The 22752-nt window shown below is 47.5% G+C and overlaps 2 protein-coding genes across 2 annotated transcripts in view; one reads left to right on the top strand and one right to left on the bottom strand.

Moving 5' to 3' along the window:
• The first annotated feature begins 325 nt into the window (after window positions 1-325).
• On the top strand, window positions 326-11292 carry LOC144718746 (ras-related protein Rab-40C-like). Its single transcript, XM_078594246.1, has 6 exons — window positions 326-622; window positions 3440-3500; window positions 6456-6516; window positions 7381-7458; window positions 8173-8395; window positions 9977-11292. Exons 1-6 carry the CDS (start codon window positions 370-372, stop codon window positions 10237-10239), a joined length of 939 nt encoding a protein of 312 aa, XP_078450372.1. The 5' UTR covers window positions 326-369; the 3' UTR covers window positions 10240-11292.
• Window positions 11275-22752, bottom strand: part of LOC144718745 (forkhead box protein K2-like) — a 58589-nt gene continuing 47111 nt past the window's right edge. Inside the window, exon 9 of the mRNA XM_078594245.1 lies at window positions 11275-22177. Within this exon, the coding sequence (XP_078450371.1) occupies window positions 21966-22177 (212 nt within the window). The 3' untranslated portion in view covers window positions 11275-21965. The remainder of the gene's footprint in view (window positions 22178-22752) is intronic.

The raw sequence follows: 22752 nt of genomic DNA, 5'->3' as shown, positions 1-22752 counted from the left end.
CGAAACCGGCCCAGTCCACTTGCATTAAAACCAATTCTGTTGAAAATTCCCAGAGGGCCGTGTATCACAATCGCAATATTTATCCTGGACAAATCCGATGAGCTATGAAGCTCTTTTCCCCCAATCCATTATTATTTTCTACGTGGAGAGACAAATAGGGGCAAAGGAGGGCAATTGTTTGCGTGTTTACTTTGTTTATCATATCGAGGAGGAGGGGGAGGAGGATGGGGCGGTACTGAGCGGAGCACCACCCCCTCGACTCTCTCCCTCCGCCCCCTCTTGCGATCCCGGGCTGAAGATGCAGCTGCAGCAGCAGCATCATCATCAGCAGCAGCATCCTCAGCATCATCTGCCGAGGATGCGAGAGTCATGGGCACCCGGAGCAGCCCCGCCAAGGCGTTTGACTACCTGCTCAAGGTGTTGCTGGTGGGCGACAGCGACGTGGGCAAGGGCGAGATCCTCGCAAGCTTGGCCGGCCCCGGGGAGCAGGCGGGGGAGCAGAGGGGGGCAGCAACCGGGCAGCAGCATAGCCGCCCCCCACGGCAGCTGCTGCAGCAACAACAGCAGCAGCAACAGCAGCAGCAGCCGCCAGAACACGGGCCAGACTACAGCAGTGGCGTGGGTGAGAGGCGTTGGCATCATGTCAACAGCATCGTCAGCATCATCATCATCATCAATCATGTATAAGTCATTGATCGTCATAACGTTTTGGTGTATAGTCAATCAGCAGCAGTATCGCGTATAGTCAACAGTTATGTCCATCATGATCACGTATAGTAGTTATTATCAGCAACAGCAGAGCTGCCGGGATCATCATGTGTAGTCAATCATCATTGATAGCTGTTCAATCATCAGCACCTGCCAGCAGCATCATCAGCATGTATGCGGTCAATTATCGATATCATCAGCATCATGTAACCTAGAGTCTATAATAAGCAGAACTATAATAATCAGAAGGATCGTTATCAGCATCGTCATGTGTAATCAATCATCTCCCACATCAACAGGAGCAGCTGACAGCATCATCATCATCATCACACGTCGTTATCCATCATGCGGAGTAAAGCTTCATCAGCATCAGCATCATCATCAGTCGTCACAGAATCTTCATCATCACCATCAGCGTCATGCGCGATTCTACCACGCGTCGCAGCATCCCCCCCCCCCGCCCACGTCGAGTCCATAGATCGCGACGATGACCGATCCGTTTCACCGCCGCAGACGTTCGCCGTGGCCCGGCCGTGGTGCAGCCTCCACGGGGCCGAATCCTTCGAGTGACGGGGCCGGCCGCACGCGCAACGGCGCCCGTCACGCGCAGCGCATGAGCACGTGGAGGGGGGGGGGGCAGCTGCTTTGGCGGTGACGTTGTTGTTGTTGTCGGCGATTGTTTTACGCTGTCCCTTTGTGACGTCATCTTGATTTGAAGCTTTCGTGACCGCAGGAATCCATACTTTCTGGTTGATTCGGTAAAGTGAACTCCTGCAGACACGACTCGACAAAACCTCCCCCCCCCCTCCCGTGTCTATATAAAGCCAAAACAGCAGATCATTTTTTCTCACCTGATGACGGACGCTTGTGTTGCGACCGAAACGTCGTGTTCTTTCATTACTTTTTTTCCTATCTACGTGACTTTACCGAAAGAATCAAAGAGTTTGTGACATAACTGCTCGTTTTGCCGTATTCTCCGGGTTGTAAGATATTTAGCAGAGTTAAGAGGTGCCCCCCCCCAAAAAAACCCGTGCTCGGATTCAATAAAGTTACGTGAATGTCACGCGTAAGACAAAGGCAGCCCCACCATCCACCCCGTATAGCCTTTCACGGACCATGGAAAGTGTTGTTAGCGAGCACCTATTAAGGCCAGCACGGCACACGAACGAGGAGGTGGGTGGTCAACGCCACGCCCGGACGCCTTTGTCTCCCCAACGCTGATGTTTACACACCGCACCGGGTACGCATTGAGGGCCGAGTCGAGCGTGAGGAGGTCCTGGCACCGGTTCAAAATATTCGCCACTGGAATTGATCGTGAGCGGGAATTCATCTCGGTTCGTCGGGTTGGTTGCGCAGTGCGCTGACCGCTGCGCCACCGCTCCCCCACACACACCCACACGTGTACTGAATCATAAGACGCACTCCACCCTTTTGCTTTAAAATACCGGAGAAAATGTTTGGGTGTGATCATCCGGACAACACAGCAACGTATGTAGTTTATATTGAACTCCTTTCGCACCGTATGTAGTCAAAGGCGCTGTCTTACAGCATAGCTTGAGTATGTAAACTTGTCGGTCTGCCATTGCGTGAAGTATGACTTATCGGACACGTGTGCCCAATTCTTATAATATACTGCATTAACAATCCACTGCTGGATGATGAGGCCTTCTCACACCTTTCAGTTATTTGGGTGTGTTGACTATACCTCACCACACTGGTCAGTGCGAGCTGGTGAATGGGAGGCACAGAACCGGTTTAGAGATCGCAGAGCACCGATTTGTTAGCCGTAGCTGGGAATCAAACTCAAGGGACTGGGTTCATGGTGTCATTTTGTTAAATTTTCACTCACGCAAACCCGGGCGTTAGAGCCGTGGCACGGCGGTTAGTGCACTGCAGTTTCAACACGGCAACCTGAGTTCCATTCCTGTCGACAGCTCACATCAGTGGCCAGTCATTTATGAACTGGCCCATATATTTGAACGTACTGTACACTATTCAAACAACCCCCGTGACCAGAGATGACACGAGGAGACCTTCATCCAGCAGTGGAATTTCCAAGGACGGGAAATATGTTAATTTTAACTCAAATTGGCCCAGTACTGACCTGTGTTCTCTCTGTCATTGCCCTTTAACTGCACAGTCGTTTATTTTTCACGTAATTTAATCACTGTCATGAGTTAAGGCGCCTGATTATTTTTGTATTTAATAATGCAAGGGCACACGCGTGCGTGACACCTAATTTACGCACGTTATAAGGGAGGTGGCAACATGAATCGATTGACGTTATGTCCGCCACGTTAGTAGCAACAACACTCGAAGCTAGACGTTCCACACTGACAATCAGAAATTCACAATCTATTCAGATAGATGATGGTTATCTCTCATCGACCTATCACCTATCCATCAGGTATTTAGCAAGTTATGTTTTCACACAGGCTGCTTGCTATGATACTGGCCCAATTTACAATTGAAATCTGACCGTGAGAGAATGTTTTTTTAAGTAGGAGATACACATGGCAATATCGGCCCACGTATGAGGTTCGATGTAAAGGTACTCGTATTGTTCCTTACTGGACCCTTCCATAGCAACATGGAATGTGCATCAATGGCTCAGAGAGCCCTTGACCAAGATGAACACTGCATAACGTTCCTGTGAGCAAGGCTTCAACATTTCACTTGGACTTGACTCCTAAAATACAATTTAGTTTGTTGTTTTCTCGCCCACACACAGGAGTGGATTGCAAAACGACGACCATTCTTCTCGACGGGCGGCGCGTCAAGCTGCAGCTTTGGTGAGACCCCAACTTCCGAGGGGGAGCTGTGCAGGTCGTTAGTTCGATGTGCGACCGTGCGTGCATTCTAGGGTTCGTGTGCGGTGCAGGAGTGTAATAATAAGCGCACAGTGCTACGAGCCCGACGACCTGAATTCAATTCCTGCTCACGGTCAATACCAGTAACGGTGGTCAGAACCAGTCCTGGGCCCTCCCCTAGGTCGACTCGGCCTCGAATGAGTGTCTGGTGCAGTGTGCAAACATCGCCACTGGGGAGACAAAGGTGGCCGGGCGTGGTGCTGGCCACCCACCCCCTCCTGTGCCGTGCCGGCCTTCATCTGTGCTTGTTAACAACACTTGCCCTAACAGTCTGTCAAGGCTACATGGGGATATTTGTCTTGGTCATCGTTGTTTAACATGTATCGTGCGCCTCCCATGCGGTACATCTCAAGGCACCAGAGCAAAGGGGTGTTTGAGATAATTACGCAATAAGGCAGGGACTGCAGACTAACCTCACGAGGTCACCACGAAATGGCGATACGGTGATATCGCGTGCGACATTAGGTGCATAATAATTGTATCGTCAGTTTGAAAAAAAATCGTTATATCGTCATTATCCTCCTCGTGTCATGAAGCCCGATATGTTTAGTGAATTAACACGCTCAACGTTTCAATGTATGAACAAACACGGCAGCAATATTACCCATGAACCACGCTTGTTTCCATGCTAACAACGCAAAGTGCGTCTAAACTTTTAGAGTGAACCATGTATTTATTTGTTGATTGCACAACTCACAGGATGTGCGATGCATAAGCATTGTCGATGGAAGATTGCAACGATAATTATCAGAATTGTGCCAGGGGTATACTGCGTAAACTGCAGCTAAATGCATGTTTTAAATATTCACACGGGAAGTACAACAGGGCACAACAACAACAACACTGAGCTCTCGCTTGTGATAGCCAAGTCGCTTCTGAAAACAAGAGCTGTGTAGCTTAGTGGGCCTTACCAGGTAAAATTTAAGTTTGGTTTACTTTCAGTTTATTAATTAGATGACCACTGTTGATTTACCACATAGCGATACTCATTTTACAGCCCCCCTAAAGGGATGATAGGTGAAGTCGTCCCCCGACCTCGCTTGCTCATTGAATAAAATTACTGTAGCCACGCTATTTGTTCAAGGGTGTTTGCGTGCAAGATTTCACCATCAGACGTCCTAAGCAGATGTCATTTGCGATGCCACGGTGGATGTAAATCAGAGGTCGCACACAGGTTTTGATTCCTTACCCGTACCCGTACCCGGCCGCACCAGGGTCGCAAATGGGTACCCGTGCCCGTACCCGGCCGGGTATGGGTACCCGTTCCCTACCCATACCCGTACCCTACCCGAAATGAGTGACAAACGGCGACTCACCAGTGACTCACGGCCTACCCGTACCTGTACCCGGCCGCACCAGGGTCGCAAACGGGTACCCGTACCCGGCCGTGTACGGGTACCCGGTTGCAACCTCTGATGTAAATCCAAGACAATGTTCCTTAATCCTTTGAACGCACCTGCAGCTGTGTGGTTATTAAAAAAAAACCCCGTAAAGTCATCGCTGTTACGCTGAGAAACGAACGAGCGTTTGCGACTCATTAAAGTGAATGGGCCATCAATATCAGTGAGGTTATTACGTTTGTCATTTAATTCCTTCATTGCGTTGCAATTTTGTGCCAATGGACGTATACCAATGAAAAAAAGACCCGGGCTGGATTCCATTGCGCGGCGGTCCCGCGTGTCGACGTTTAATCTATTGATGGCCTGCGGACAATGTAATTTACAAAGTAATTCTGCGTATTTGGCAATTCGCGGAAAGCTGCTGCACTGTCGAACCCTAAATCCCCTTAAACCTGATGCAGCCGTGCACATGCGTGGCATTTTTAGCATTTTACATTGCCATCCTCGACATCACTGCTCCCATATATTTCAGGCGCTCATATACTGCAGGATGTTATTCTAGAGAGAAAAAAAATCGGCGTAAATATTTAATGACCTTTCAATATCAGTATGCTTTTAACCTTTTGCAGTTCACGTGTGGTTGAATTTGTAAGTAGGGCATTGCATAGCTTCGTGTCAAAAATAGAATTACTGGAGAAAACAATAACATTTACTTTCAATAACTACACCTGAAAATACAACTTCTATTTTCTTTGATATGAATATAATAACAATTTGAAATGTATTTTCAAACAAACGTATGAACATTTATTTATAGCAAGATAATCCAGCCCAATATATAATTTTATCAGCCTGCCTCTCTAACTGTAGTAGAGTCTTATTGACATCTTTCCATTGCGTCTGTCACAGCTGTTGTGGCTGGGAAAAGTCTCATTAACCCCTCTGCTGGACCCACAAGCATTTATGGAGTTGATTCCCGATTATCCATGGGCGGATTATCTAAATTACGGAGTAACCGCGCTTGTGAATAAGTATAACCCGTAAAAACAAAGTTTTTCACTATAAATCCTTTATATGCGTGGCGGCTAGAGTCCTCTCGTCCTCTGGCTTGAGATGGCTGCCACCTATGGGTCAGATGATTGCATTGCACCATTAAGCAATTGGTAATTAAATATAATATTTTTGTCCTAAAAAGTGTAACATTTTGGAAAAAATTTTCACGAACATTAATTGTCAAGCACAACGAGTCTGTGTGGAAAATGTCAGCTCGATTGGGTCACGGGAAGTGGGTTAAAAAACGACCGAAAGATTTGCACGGTCCTAAGCAAGCGAACTTAATATAAAGGATTTAAAAATAATTAAAATACCGTGCCATTTCGAGTGCTCTGCATGAACTATTAGACGCTCCTCACTTGTCGAGGGTCAGAGATACAGTGACATGCCACGACTGCATTATCCGTGTTTTTAGTTTGTCCAGTCCACCCGCACTCTCATTACCCCGGGTAATCGAGGGTAACCTCTACGTGCGTTTTTGCAGGGACACATCGGGACAGGGCAGGTTCTGCACGATATTCCGATCCTATTCCAGGGGAGCTCAGGTACGCCTAGGAATCACTTAACATGTCACACATGCGCGCACCACTCTAAAGCAATCATTAAAAATTTGCCCGTAAAGGTGTTAAGAAAGTATTTTAATTAGTAGGCAGTTTTAACTGTGTGTTTGGAACGTTTGCAGTGCATTTCTTGTATATGTTTGAGTGATAAAATAATTGAGTGATCTTTAACATCACCTAGGAATAAGATTTTAAAGGCAGTCTCGATCCAGACGAACACTTGGGACTCTCTCAAATCTCGGTACGATCTGCGTCACCAACGCAACCATGTACATGTGGATTTTTAGACGGATGAGACCGATACAATAACTATCTTCACACTACCAAGCGTGCGCGTGTAATTTATCGACCGAGATTTTAAAAAGTTAAAGGTGCAGCCCTGCAATTGCTTGCTCACGTCACTGCTTGGGGAAGAGCCTTCACTGGAGGGAGTTCTAGAGGGTATGTTGGCTAACTCTTCCACGCGTTCCAGATATTGTGTAAGAAGTGTGAGTACCCACACTTTACCCCAGCACATGCGGCCCACCAATCGGTGCACCTATTTCTCCTGCCGGGTGGACATGTGCGGCGGGATTTAAGAAACATTCACGGTGGATTCCAAGTCCACGTCGCAAACCATGACTCCACAACCAGCTCAAACTGGCTGTCTAATTATAATTGTTGAACAACGGACGGATGATACATTTGTGGTCACCCTCTGTAGCATGGCTCTTACTACTGTGGCAGCACTCCGTGCAAAAGCTGCCGGGATACATTTACAGCATTAAGGACACAGCACGTGGGCAATGTTGACATGCGCACAGAGTGGCTGTGCGTTCACTCGGACGCTGGTCGTTGTGTGCGCACCAGGGTATCCTGCTCGTGTACGATATAACGAGCCGCTGGTCCTTCGACGGAATTGACCGGTGGATCAAGGAGATCGAGGAGGTGGGTACTCACGACGTAGTCACTTCAACAACATAAATTATGCACCGGCTCTTTACAAGCCGTGACGGTGCAATGCGAATCCATCATCCATAGAGTCGCACTCTGAATAAGACGTTGCACTTAGCCATTGCTACTTGGCGAATCTATTTTTTTTGTAAAGCATTTTCGTTATTAGTTAAAGCAGACCACGTCACTGGGGGGGGGGAGGATATCGATCATGTGTTTTTTTTACCAATGAATGATGCATCCAAGGTAATGGCAAGGTTCCGATTTTACATTCTAGATAGCGGTTAACTCAGCCCGTTATCTCCCTTACAAAATATGTACCAGTCGGTGATGGGAACTCAATCATGGCAAGATTGTCTCCCACCGTTATTTTCCCATCCCTTTCTCAATCCACAGCTGGATGAAGGTTTCCCCATGCCACATTGATCATGGGGGGGGGGGGAGGGGTTATTTGACTATACTTCACCATTCTGGCCAGTGCGTGATAGTGGAGGGTTGTGGGGGTGGGCAGTGGTGCTTGTTCACGTATCACTCGCCACCGACGTTCGCCGCGGCTGGGAATCAAACTCGGGAAAGGGGTGGTAGGGGAGAGGAGGGGGATTGAACAACAACAACAAGACACCCGTGCGACGTTGCTTGCCCCAAACGCAACAAAGGTTATTCGGCACGGCGCGCGGTAACGCACCGTTCGTGTGTGTGTGCACGCAGCACGCGCCGGGTGTGCCCAAGGTGCTGGTGGGCAACCGGCTGCACCTGGCGTTCAAGCGGCAGGTGACGGCGGAGCAAGCGCAGGCGTACGCCGAGCGGAACGGCATGGCGTTCTTCGAGGTCAGCCCCCTGTGCAACTTCAACGTGACCGAGTCGCTCACGGAGCTGTCGCGGGTGGTGCTCATGCGGCACGGCATGGACCGCCTCTTCTGGCCCAACAGCGGTGAGGCTCTCTGGGCGACGCGCGCTTCAGGGAGTTGCTCGCGGGGCAAAACTGTCGCCAGCCGTTGAAGTTTCTGCGAAGTTTGTTGTTGTTTTATTGTTGCCCAAAGCTAGCGGCCGCTTCCACCCACCCTCACCCCCCCCTCACGCAGGCAACTGAGATCTGTGTGGTTAACAGAGGTGGGACAAAGTCATTGTTATGCAAGTCCAAGTCGAGTCGCAAGTCATCAAATTCATGACTCGAGTCTGACTCGAGTCCAAGTCACATGACTCGAGTCCACATCTCATAGGTGGGACAAAGTCATTGTTATGCAAGTCCAAGTCGAGTCGCAAGTCATCAAATTCATGACTCGAGTCTGACTCGAGTCCAAGTCACATGACTCGAGTCCACACCTCTGGTGGTTAATGCAGACTTGATAGCTTGCACAAGGTATCTAGTTGGTGTTTGAACATCTTAACAGCTGTTTTATTGCCAGAAAGGGTCAAATCTATTATTATTTTTCCATCAAACTGGGATCTTATTCTTTTAAGTCACATGTCCCAGCTATTGCGTGGGGTCGGCTGCTCAGATATTTTTTTGTATCCATCTACAGTACTTCTATTCGGAGCTTCTTATTCTCACGTCACGTCCACTATCTTTACCATTGCCATCTTCGTTCCAGGGTTGATGAACTGTTGTCCTGTGGAGGGGCTGGCTCCCACCGCTGGCTTAGGATCTTCAACATGAGCACGAGCGCCCACGCCAAGTTTGAACAAGAAGAGGCGCTCAACTCAGTTTTGAGCAGAGGTCGCAAACGAGTTTTGATTCCTTACCCGTACCCGGCCGCACCAGGGTCACATACGGGTACCCGTACCCGGCCGTACCCGTACCCTACCCTTACCCGGCCGGGTACGGGTAGGGTACGGGTATCGGGTACCTGATTGCGACCTCTGGGATGAAGCCATGTTGCAGGCGCAGGTGGGTTGATTTTAGGAACTTGAATTGTGAGAAGAGACAAGACGTTGGGAAACGAGTGACAAACTGTGACTCACCAGTGACTCACGGCCTACCCGTACCCGGCCACACCAGGGTCGCAAACGGGTACCCGTACCCGTACCCGGCCGGGTACGGGTAGCCGGGTATCGGGTAGGGTACGGGTATCGGGTACCCGGTTGCAACCTCTGGTTTTGAGTCGAAATTGGAGCTGACAGCATTCAGACTTGATATATATACAGCGCCACGGTGGCGAGATGTTAACTACCTCGACTGATATACAGAGGGTCGTGGGTTCGATCCTGAACCTGACACTTCTATATTTGGACTTTACATGTTCTCCCCGTGGTCGTGTGGATTTTTTTCCGGGTCCTCCAGTTTTTCCCTCCACATTTAGGATCAACGTGCATTTCGAGTATTTGGCTGATATAAATGTCCACGTGAATAGCCACTTCGTTGAGCTATCATTTGTGGCCAGGTCGCTTTTGGAAGAAAAAAAAGAGCTATATAGCTCAGTGGGCCTTACCTGGTAAAAAAAAAAAACTAGTGTAGTTTTTGACATTTCAGACCGTGGTAACGACGGACGTGCACCCCATGTGCTCCACCCAGTGCTGAGTTTGCAGGACTTGTGCTGCCGCGCCATCGTCTCCTGCACGCCCATCCACCTGGTGGACAAGCTGCCCATCCCTGTGACGCTTCGGAGCAGCCTCAAGTCGTTCTCCAAGGCCAACGGCATGAACGCGGTCATCATGCACGGACGCTCCTACGCCGCCACGGCCACGCTCAGGAGGGCGGGCGCCGGCAAGCCCACCAAGCCCACTGCCAGCCCACCCACACACAGCTGTACCCGCAGCAATTGCAAGATCTCTTAAGCCATTTGCCGCCTCCTCCAACCCCCACCCCCACCCCACATTCAACAATGGGGCATTTATTTACGTATCTATTTCACTTCGGCCAAAAGCGAAAAGGGCTTCCGGTGTTGTCATTCGTTTTAGCAGAACGTGACACACGTAATTATACTGGGGCTCTTCAATTCCTGGGGATAGATCTGGATCGCTGAAAAAGCCTCCCCCCCCGCCCCCCCATGTGAACGGGAGGTGATTGTGCAGGGCTTAGTGATGCCACCGGCATCATCGGCCACTTCACGCTGGGCGTGGCTTGCAGGGGGTTTCCTGCCTTTGGAAGGCGGGACCAATTTAAAAGGGTCCAAGTAATGGACCGCAATATAATTAGTCGATGTTAAGTTTTAGTTGATTAATCGACCATTTGTTCCAGCCTTATAAAGGTATTGAAGGATGAGAATTTAAACTCTCAAGCAAATCTTCGGATTTTTTTAGTTTTGACGTTTTGAGATAAAAACGCGATGCCTTTCAGTGGTCTTGTATCAGAGCAATTTAAAACGCCGCATGCCGCTCTGGTACAAGGGGCGTTCTTGGCCTGCTGCGTTGCTGGGCATTCACCCATTCTTCTACACTGCATGTGTTACTCCCATGTGGTTGCTATCGTAAAATTTTCATACAATATATATGCAGCATAAACGACTTGTAGTAGCCCTTCACACCAGGATACCTGGGGCCAGCCTCTTGCAATAACTCAGCTACTTGCTAAAAATAACACATCCGCAACTTTTCTAAGTTATATATATTTAAAAAACATTTGCATGGACATGTTCTTCGACCAACGTTCACTGCAATGCCGACGTGAACTACAATCACGCATTTTCTGATACTTTTTAAACAACATATTATGAAAGTCACGCTGCCGTCGATTAGACGCCCACAAACGGCTAACACTATACCACGAGTCAGCTGTAGTCATTTTTAAGAATTTAAGATTTGAAACATTGTTTTCACGTTGCTACTTAACGAAAAGCCATATATAATACAGTATAATAAAAAAAGACAAGATTTTTTTTTCGTCCGAAACCATATTTATTGAACTTCATAAATGGTGTATTTATTTTGAGCAGCCAGGTAACGGTGCATGTACACGTACAGTACTTTGTCAATCCACTGCTGCATGAAGATGGGTCTATGTCCCCCCATAGGAAGACCAATGACGACACCCCATGAAGGTGAACTTATTTTATGGAGGGGTGATGGGTCCGACTTGACCCAAATTCAAATATTCTGCTTAACAAAAAAAAAGCTACATTTATCACGCAATGAACCCACGAAGAACGTATCCATTAACAGCACAAAAACAAACATTCGTTCAGTTTCATTCAAGTCTCCATTTATTGGAAATGCAATGACACTACATCACTTGGCTGGTGTAGTCAAACGCCTCCTCATTGGAGCCCAACCACCACTTCTGACATTATATTCGTTGAGTGTAAATCACCACGTTCTTATACCCACTCCTATGCTGAGTGTAGTTACCAGATAATGAAAGCCAAACATTAAGAGCTTCTTGTACCTAAATACTCCGGACACAGGCTATGTGCTAGACTGCAAAATAAACCTACAAAACCCATACTGGTTAGGAGCATTGAATTCAGTATTGTGAAATGTCGTACATCGTGATATCATTCAGCGTTAGAGTCGTGCCAATCGGGATGTCCGCTTCATTGTTTGTGAAGTAGGTGCAACCGGTGACAGTCGAAGCCACGGTGCTTTCTGCCAGCCAGACGTACCGCTCGTATTGAAGCTTCCGATGCGATTACGAGAAAAAGGTATCGATAGCCAGCAACATGCACCATGTCTGATGCGGCAAAGGGAGTTAATGAAAAATTCACTGGCACACCGCCTGATTCAAGTGACCTCCCAAAGACCACAACTGGCATGTGGGCATACAAAAAAAACCTGCGTCAGACCACGACTCCGGCTTTAATGCTGCCCCACGAGGTGCTTGAACTGATAATCCATCTGGCGTTTTTTGCATTAAAACAGATCCACTTCACAAACGTCACATTCTGTCCGAGTTCAACCAAGGTGCAAAGTTGTGGAATGCTCTAGTATCCGTAGGCATGAATATAACGCTTTTGCGTACTCAAAAAAAAAGGACAACCAATATCTGCAAGTGCTTTATAAATCCTCCAACCCACTCCCCCCGTCCCCCTCGCCCCGGCAAATCCTCCCGCCCACTCGCCTTCGCTGCGTACCTCGCTTTGTGACCGCAACATCTGAAAAGTCGCTCGTTAAATCGGAGACCTCCCGTTAAAAACACGTGTTCTGATGATTTTAATGGAAAGTCACGCGTGCGCGCAAACCGATAGCATCTCGCAAGAGTGTAATCTACACAGTATCACGTGAGCAGCAACAGCAGCAGCGGGTCATGCCTAGAGCTAAAAAGCAACGGCATGAATGTAGGGTGCCACAACCGCCTCCACACCGGGTGGCTTGTGCGAACACGTCAGTATTAGGCGTCAAGTGCAAAGCTGTTTCCTTTCGCTTGTATACATGCAGAACACACGGACGGTATTCAACTACTCTTCAGGGACCACAACAACTTGAGATTATTATATTTTTGTTAGTTACTACAGTTCTCATAGTGACATTGCCTCCGTGTTAAATAGCGTCTGTCAATTCGGCACGCAGTCACCCCCTTGAATTATGGCTACAATTTTGGCACGGTAACCTTTTGTTTGTAAAATTCATAGCCGATGCAAGAAAAAAAGAAATAACCCCACATTTTTTTTCACAAAATAAGGCGAGGTTGTTCCCACCGACCCTGCCGCCACCAACCCGCCCCACTCCGTCCGCTATGTACGGCATCCATGCAAGGAAATAAAGGACGTGCGGTTTTCTACAGCCATTTCCAAGATTTCGCAGACGTCATTCAAATTCATGAATCCCGTGACCCCCCCCCAACCGTGACCTCCCGTGACAAAATCGTAGCCTTATTAAAAAAAAAATGGATGAAAATGTACAAACGCCAAAACGTTGGACCTCTTTAACGACTTGCAAATCCAGCGGGGCAATGTCACAAACGTCTGGGAAAATCTATGCCGCCCACCGCACGCCAACTCAAGAGGGGAGGAACACGAGACTGAAAAAGCTGCAACTCGCATTTTTTACAAAACGTCAAGGTGTCCGTTGTCGCGATTCGTCAATATTCGTTCATCACTGCAGCCCAAATCGTCGAAGTGACAGTGCAATTCAATTACGACGACTTGAAATGTAAGTGAAGCCCAAACCCGACACTCAAAAGATTCTTTCTCCTTCAGGAAAGGAGTCGAATGCACTATGCTAACTTCGGCATACGCGTAAGTACTGTACTCGGCATGTGTGCACGTATTTATTAAATACAAATTCATTCATATACAGAGAACCATGTAAAAGTACACAATTGTATATATAGTGTTTGTATACACATACAGACTGTATTTCTGTGTGCATACTTAAAAAATGAAATTACATTGGCCATTACATGATCATTAGGAGGCCTCTCTCTAGGCGACAAAAAAAACTAACTGAAGGTAACGTCATCCAAAGTAAATCCATGCGTAACGCTGGATGAGTGCAGATCAATGAGCCCATCGCTGACACCGAGAGACGAGAAGTGACCGAGTTACTCGGCGGGACTTGCATGCCCCTTTTTCCACTGGCACATCTGAGCCAAGCCAGCATGGGGCCCTCACGGTACTGGTCTGTTTTCCCACTGGCTATTTGCGAGCCAGAGCCAGAACCAAGCCGTGACAACTGGCCTTACAAGTCAGGGGTCGTGCCGGGCCAGGGGTCAATCGTTGAACATTAATGAACCCGACGCAACCTACGTTCGTTGCACGCGACATCAAGCACCACGGCTGCACGGGGGCTGTGCCGAGTCAGATCAGCATGGCTCAGTTGTAGAGTGAAAATGAGGTGTTGCCCAATTCAAAGCAATGAACCAGCAGTGCTGAGATCTTGGGTTTGAATCCTGGGTTCAGCCACCTGTGACTAGAACCAAGTGCTCAAGTTCTGCGAGTTGATGGTCTCAGAATGAGTCACCAATGACTGCACAATAATTACGCTTATTACATTTGGTTTGTTTTCGTTACTTAATTTGGTACATTTCACCTCCGAGAACTATTTTGGTTTTATTTATGTGAAAGACGCTCTTTGCAGGGTATCCTATTTTTGAAAAAGAGGACAATTTAGGCGACCTCAGAAGTAGGGCCCTCGATCTCTGGCACGACGCTACACTGCTTGCTCGTAAAGTTGCCTTGGCGCAATGGTGACAACAAAATTAAACACGATCGTGGGTCACAAATAAATAAAACGCACAATAAATGATGGCAGCCTCCAAGCGTCATCACTGCACCACGCCTCACACCAAACTCCCGATCATTACCCACAGTGTAGATCAATACATGGTGAAGGTGGAGGGAAACTAAACCATTTTAAAAATCAAAAATGCAACTATTCACTCAAGAAAATCTCACAGCCTCTGGACAATTTTTTTTCAGGAAGTTCCTGCACTGAGATGGTTGGACAATGACATTAATGAATGTCTCCTTGTCGGAGGAAAAGTGTCCAGAGAAAACCCACCACGCTATATGGGGTGGGGGGGGTTGGTAAGTCTCAGCACTGCCATCTCCTGGCCATCTTACGGCCCCCATCGCCCACAAAGATCATTCCCTTTCCTTGAAGCTTGATCGATGTAATCAAGAATAACCGAAGTCATTTGAGTTGCACGCACACGCTTCATTTGCACCATCAGCCATTGTCTATCCACTTCTGAATGAAGGCCTCACCACAACGCCGTCACCCATCTCTCATGGCTCTGTGACACAATCCGTGCTACAACCCATCTCACTCATGCACATGACTGTATCTCATGCCACCGTCTCTAAATGGTCATCCGCTCGGACACAATCGCTCTTTTGACTGCCATTCCATCACCAGTTTCTTCCAATCATCCTTCATTCTGGTGATGTGTGCTGCCCAAGCAGACTTTTTCTCAACAGTCACACTATGGACATCTCTCATTTGCGTTTGTTACACGATCCCGCCCCCTTTGTGTTATTCCCAGCTGATCATTGAACTAAAAGGGACATGCACGAAGGACCAGGATTTCACTTAAATGGTGCAGTTATTAACAAAATAAAGTTTAAAAAAAAACCAAAAATGTAATAATACCCTAATCTGGCAGATGCTTGTGGAATGCGGTATTTATTTAAATGTGCCCTTTTTGAACGTAAAAATCTTACGCCGTGCCAGTCTTCAGAGAAACCACGAAGGGACACTAGGCAGGTTTTTGATATAAACAGAGGTGGTGCAATGCATGTTAGGCCATACCAAAATCTGCCGCCGAGCTTTCATTAGCCCGACAGATTACTCGTGGGAAGCACCGTTGACATTCCACGGCGAGCACCGCCCCAAGCATGCGAAACTCCATTCACGGCGCGAGACCCTTTTCCAGGAAGGGTCTCGCCAAGTTGCTTGCGGTAGGGGGGGCGACGATTGCCACGTTTTTCCCAAATTGACGAATTTGCGAAGTAATTGTTTAAACCTTGCAGATTTTGAGCCACGAAACCGGCGCACAATGGCGCAACTCTTACTTAAATGACACCACAGGATGTTAACCATCCACTGCGAAACAGGCGGCGCGCGGAGTATTTCACGGTTAAAACACCCTCGCTACCAACTAGGGCAGCATTCTGGATTCAAACTGCAAACCTCTGCAACAAGCATCGGATGCCCTATGACTGGGCCACGTCAGTTATAGCGAACGAGAGTGGCTAAGCAGTGCTTAGCTGAATCGGCTGATTAAAATATATTTTTGGGGGATGGGGGTTAATTGCCATCATTTATACGAACTGCACGTGCAAAACGTTCAAATGACATTTTGTCCATTCAAACTGGTGGAGTGGTGCTGGAGGAGTTCTCCAGACATACAAACATAATACAAATTAGCTGCTTATTGTGAAGATGTGGCTACAATAATAGGTATGTATTCGGCATGGAAAGCATTCCCCTCCACTTGGCGATTGTATCGATTGTCAGGACAAAGGATCACGATTCAATGATGCAATCTACAAAAAAATATAATATTGCATTGTACGGTAGCACCTCTAGTGCAGTGTTCTTCACCATTTGTCAGAGGGGGCCCAGTTTCGCCGATAAGACATCATCAGTGTGAGGGCCACCACACATTTTCAACCGTTGGGGTTTGACAGCACGATGATGGGGGTTGCTTTCACATCTGCGTATTGTCGGGGGCCATGCTAAAGGCCATCAGGGGCCCGCGGACCTTACGATGAAGATCACCGCTCTAAGTGCCTGCAAGCAGGATGTAAACGTCGATAACTACAGCACATGATTTGACACGTGTAACGCGAGCTTGACGGTCGATATTAAATAGATGATTTGATGCATCGATGCACCAGATCCAGGGTGGAGATTTGTCTCTTGTGGTGATCTGGCGGCCACGAGTAGATGCAGCGGTCACAATAACTCGTTACAAGGTATACGGAAAGAAAATTAATCCATTCTACATGCATGATTCTATCATTGTATCATGAAGCTGGTGAACCCCTGCGTTCTCACAACCTGCGTTATCACAACCTGCGTTATCACAACCTTAGTAACCCGAGACTACTTAACATTCAACGGACGTCCCTCCCAAAGAAGTCCCATCACCCATTCGGGGAAAACATGAGGACCGTAATTTTAACACTTAGAAAGTCAGGAACATGGCAAAGCAACGCTACGTATGGTCAGTTCCAGTGAACACCAACAGCCTTACCCGACTGCACAAACACCGAGTAAGCATTGTGGCTAGCTTGAGTGTGGCGTTTAGTTTGAAGCCAGACATGTTTAATCACTTTGAAGAAAAAACGGGGCTTTCATCACCTGGTTTAAACCCGACTTTCATAGGCAGCCGTCGATAAGCTCAAATCCCTTCATTATAGAACGGCGCGTTGTCAATGGCCACCATCAGAAAGCAAAAGTGGGGCTTTAGTCGCCAAACCATGAGCCTGCGTTTCATTAGGTGGCCGTTGACATGCTCCCAATTAGTCACTGCAGAAAGCTGTTGACCATCACTGGAAATCAAATAAAAACAACTTGGCTTGAGCCACTTAAGGTTTAGCCCGTTTATTTTAGGGCGGCCGCCCGCTATACAGTGACGAATTGGTGAGCGTGCAGACGCCCCGCCGTACAGAATTGTGCCCAATTTTTCTCACCAGTATTTTTCTTTACTTTTGTACACGGCAAGTTATTATTACACGGTAATGTGGCAAGGTGGCGCTGCGATTAGAATGCAGCACTCGCAAGCAAACGTTTAAAAACGTACATTACGTTTGCAGTAAGTCAACACAATGATTGTTCTAGGGATACACTGTCCTCTGGCATAGGAACGTACAACTTCCACTGTGACTCCGTGTTCACCAGCAGAGATGAGCGCCAACCAAATGCTTGTTTGAGTAAGGAGAGTACTTTGACTTTACTCACGACACGAGTAAATCGATGCCAATGAACCGATATAAATACAGCCTTCATTGTATTATCAACTACAGACGCACCCGCTTTACACAACCATAAAATAATCGTGCAACAAGAGCGTGCACCCCCAAACATTACGTAAACGTTTCGAACGTTAACAAATTTGAGCCGCTATTCTGTTGCGTAAAAGAAAAAATATATACAAGGTCATTTTTTTTAAAGGTAAAACTAAGGCGTGGTTGCTGCAAGTAACCGTTACACGTTAATACCATCAAGGTAAATAGATGACCATGTCACGTGTGATCCTGGCAATGTCGGTACTGGATTGGATTCAGACCTCAGTGTAATGTTACTCATGTTACGCAGTCTTGGTGCATACTCATGTTACGCAGTCTTCAGTGCATGCAAAAACGAGAGCATTTCAAGGTGCCTTCAAGGAAACCATATCATTCGCAGCATGTAAAACGAAAGTGTAATAGATATTAACCTACAATAATCCACCGTGGCTCAAGGTGTACGTTGCCTCTTTCAGTGAAGACATTTAACGATTTTTTTTTTTTACTTAAACATGGTACCGAAAGAGAAACGCACACGGGGAAAAAGTGAACGGAGAAACAAATGAACTTAAGCGAGCGTTTTCACCACAGGCAATGGAAGGCCAAACGTTTTCAGTATAATCTTGGCTATTTCACGTGGAAAATCTAATTAATGATGGCACATCCAAATTATGTCAGATACCAGAAGCTAAGCAGGGTTTGAGCTTGAATTGTCTGGATGGGTGACCACCACACACAAACAGGTTGTCATAGGCCTTAGTGGGCAGTAGAGGGCAGTGCAGCACGCTGGTGAACTCAGGAGGTGGTCAAATATCTCTCAGGACCTGCACAGGTATGGGGTGGCCCTTCTTCAGCAGTGGACTGACCAAAAGGCTGTACACAAGTAGAATGAATGACCCATTAAATTCTACATTATGATGAAACCTTGTGCCACACGGGGACCGCTGCCAGCTAGGGTGCACTTGGCTCGGCTGCAAGCACGGGCATTGGGATGGTCGAGAGGTGATGATATCAGGGGCTTTGAGATGCAGAGGCCCTTAAGTGCCCTACGGATGCAAATCCTTATCCCTACTCGCCAGCTACAGTTTAAAGGCAAGAATTACGGGAGCAGGTGCGACCGCTGTGATGGTGTAACACACCGCCGAGACAAACCGATCATAATTCCTGTTCCATGCCAGCTCGCAGTGCCAAAGCAACGGCCTTGACGTGCGTAGCGTTCGAAAGCATCCGATGAATTTGTTCTCTCGTCCCCCCAAGTGGCGAGAAATTAAAGAAGGTGCGAATTAGGTTAGTGCGATGAGGGACATGCTTCCTGGAAACTGATCCACATTGTTGAAGGAACAAAAGAAGACAATCTTATCGCATTCAACCTTGTGAACATCCGGCCTGGTGGTGCTGTAGTGAGAGGGTTTTTACTTGCAATGGGACGGTCGCGAGTTCAACTTGGCCCATTATTGTTCTGCCGGGGTCAGGAAAATTAATGACAAGCAGGTGCCAGGAAACACAATCCACATGATCCTTGAGTGGATTGTTCACACATCCCCCCCCCGCCCCTATTGTTGAATGAAACTGAATGTAACACTGCATGGAACGAACCTGGAAAAGGTTCTCGCTGAGGATGGATTCAATTCAAAAACGTATTTTCAGCCAAGAGGAATTACATTTTGGGTTATCCAATGCCGGGCAATGGGACCCCGTGGCTCTCATGGGCTCCCACGCCCAGCCACTTACACTTATTGTTCCCAGGACAATGATTGAAAGTGGGGTGAATGTAGGCATCCCGTGAAGTGCAGGCTGCAATCGCTGCAATGTTGTTTTCCACTTGTAAAAAAATATATGAAATCCCCCATTGTTTTTCATATTGTGCTAACGGCATCACGGCATGTGATTTGAACCGCTCCCACTTTCCCGCATCGCATTCCAGCAGAACCAATGTAGTTTTTGTTATCAGTCGCATTCCAGCAGATTAAGTGCAAAACTAAATTGAATACGATCATTTTTTTAGTGCAGTCATTGGTGAGCAGACCTAGACCATCAAACCACTGCACTTGAAAACCCGGTTGACTCGCAGCTAAAATCTGGATTTGAAACCAGGATCTCAGCAGTGCCAGCTCAGCGCTCCGTGCTCCGAGCCACCACCTGGCCACCTCCTGCACTGCTACTTTCCCAACGAACATTCCGGGGACGTGTACGATGGCCCTTCGCATCAGCGCACTGCTTTCGAGTGCTCGCAAGACGGCTCGGGGCGAAGTCAATAAAGAAGGGTGGGGGGGGGGGCAGTTGGTTCCGAATAACTTCTCCCCCAAGGAGGCGACAGGACCCTGAATACTGACACACACTGCCTTACGTGGAATTCACAATTTGGACTTTGCTCTATCGCAGGGATGGGGGAAGCCCTTAACTTACAGAGGGCCGGACAGGACTTTCAAATACCTTTGGCAGGCAACCACAGATTAACACGCACCTTATCATTAACCAACAAACACAAAAGCAGACGTGGGCATCAACCGAGAATAGATAGGCCCTTGAATTGACAGTAGTGACCAAGCATGCTAGTATTGTAAAACAGAATTACCTGGTCAAAAAATATTTCTCGGGTACCCGATTAGTGCAGCTAGGATGCTTACAATGATGAATAAATATCATTTGGCGGGCCATTGCAAAGTGGCAAGCCTCTTGGCCATGGGCCACATGAAATTAAATGTAAGGTAGGTTCCTCGCCGCAGTGTGCATCTGATAAAAAGTCGGGCAGCGCACACATTCTTTGCGTCCAAAGTAGGGAGGCCGCTACCCAGTGTTCAGCTCCGGAAGCAGGGTGGGCCGCACAAGGCGACACCCACCCCAGAGTGTACTCGCCCACCCTCGGACGACAACGACCACGTACTAAAAGACGGGCGCACATGCAAAAGAACAACAGCTTTTTACGACACGCACACAAAAAACGTTCAGAAAGCTCGGCAAGTAATAGGTGATAGCCATTGTAATCTACAGGATTTCCTTTTTTGTTAAATAACAAACGCAAAGCAACAGGCCTACCAGCGACTGCCTGGTCAGTGAAATTCTGCACACCGCCAAAAGAACTGCATGGAAATGATAAAAATGCTCTCTGCAACTAAAGTGTGCACAATACTGCATCGCCTAGGTCGCTCATGTTCCTAACTCCAGAGTCTCTCTGCCTCTGCGATGTGTTTTAAGGGACCAAGAGCATTTCAGGTGTAGAAAAAAAGATCGGTAACAGTACAAAAAAAATGGCAAGAGCTCATCAAGCTACAAGGCTGATGATGCCATTGCCTCCTTGCTTCTGTCAGATATCTCAACTGTTGCAGTCAACAGAGCCAAAAGTTATGACTACTATTTGTTAATATTTTATTGATATAAAAAATACAACTACCAAATAACTAACAGTAACACAAATCGTATGATATACTACCATCCTAATCTGCTGCCACTTCAATAGGATTTTTTTATAATAATAAATAAATATGAAACTCAAGAGTGCGAGAGTCGGTAAACACGAGGACAAGACACACTGCAGCGTTGTCAAGTCGAATGGGCCGACTTGAAATAGCTCTTCTCGCGATTGCAGACACTGAAATGTTGCATTGACCCCCCACCCCGGCCAAAAAACTACATACTTACTGTTTTGTTACGAAAAAAAACTAAAAAACACGATGCGGAATACTGTAACACGTATGCACATCACTGTGTTAAAAATCACAATGCGTAATTTGCCAATTGTTACAAACCAAATTGTTCCGACGCTAAAGCTGACAAAATTTTCTGCTGTTGGGCAACGATAATCACATTTCCTCAGTTACAATTGAGTTCTGAACTTTTGATTTGAGAGTTGCAAACATACATGTGCAAGGCCAGTCAATTAATGAGAAAAATAGTTTTTTTTTTTTCACCAACACACTTGTCGTATTTCTGTTTATTTCACACTTTATAGAGTGCCCTGCCATGACATTTATTTCCAAAAATAGGATATATATATTTTTTGGCACCGAAGCACGTTAAAAGTGGCAAAAATACACAAGTGGTATATGCACCGGTGACTAAGTCTCACACGCGCGCGGGGGAAGGCGGGGGGGGAAGGCAGACGCCCTAACTCAGGGGGTACGCAACCCTCACCACCGCCGCCGCTGACGACGGTAGGGGCCATGCCCCCCCACCTCAGTTTTTGGAGTTTTGCTCGACAACGTGAGTACTCTTCTCGGCTTGAGGGGGGAGCGGTTCGCTCCCATTTCCGACGCCCTCGGATTTCGCACGTTTCCTTTCGGGCTCCGAGTCGGCCAGAAGGCCCACGCCGTGAGAATTCGTGGCGGCGGCGGCGCGCTTGGACGCCAGCAGTGACGGAGGTTTGACCTCGGGCCGCCGCTCGCCGCCTGCAGACAAACGACATCGCGCCGGCGTAGAGCCAGCCAGACCAAGCGTCAAGAGTAAAGAATGTGCTGCCTCCTGACAAAACCCCACCACTTGGTGCTTCCCTTTAAAGGGAAATGGATTCAGCGTGTGTGTCGTCTCCTCACCCCCCCTCACACACCCCACCTAGCCCCCGTGTGCCGATCGCGTGTGGGCAGGGCTTAATTCTCACCGAATGTTTTCTAGAATGCTGGTTTGACTTCGACTTGGGGCATGGGTCTAAAAAAATATTTAAACATTTTTATTTTATTCTACCAGGTAAGGCCCACTGAGCTATTTCGCTCTTTTTCAGAAGCGACCTGGCTATCACAAATGATAGCTCAACGAAGTGGCTTATCACGTGGGAATTTCTAGCAGCCAAATACTCTAAATGCATGTTGATTCTAAATGTGGAGGGAAAAACTGGAGGACCCGGAGAAAAAAACCACGCAACCACGGGGAGAACACGCAATCTCCAAATATACTGGCATCAGGATCGTCCTGTATACCAGGCGAGGCAGTTAACATCTCGCCACCGAGAGGGACACTGGCTGCGCTC

Source organism: Lampetra planeri, chromosome 5, assembly GCF_965212315.1.
Source record: "Lampetra planeri chromosome 5, kcLamPlan1.2.h2, whole genome shotgun sequence".
In the NCBI taxonomy this organism is placed as follows: Eukaryota; Metazoa; Chordata; class Hyperoartia; order Petromyzontiformes; family Petromyzontidae; genus Lampetra; species Lampetra planeri.
This window is presented reverse-complemented; position numbering and strand designations above follow the sequence as displayed.

Bases quoted from the DNA above. Each gene is read 5' to 3' on its own strand.
- LOC144718746 (XM_078594246.1), top strand. From the start codon at position 370: ATGGGCACCCGGAGCAGCCCCGCCAAGGCGTTTGACTACCTGCTCAAG. The intron at 623-3,439 runs GTGAGAGGCGTT...GCCCACACACAG, and splicing joins AGACTACAGCAGTGGCGTGG to GAGTGGATTGCAAAACGACG. The intron at 3,501-6,455 runs GTGAGACCCCAA...GCGTTTTTGCAG, and splicing joins CGCGTCAAGCTGCAGCTTTG to GGACACATCGGGACAGGGCA.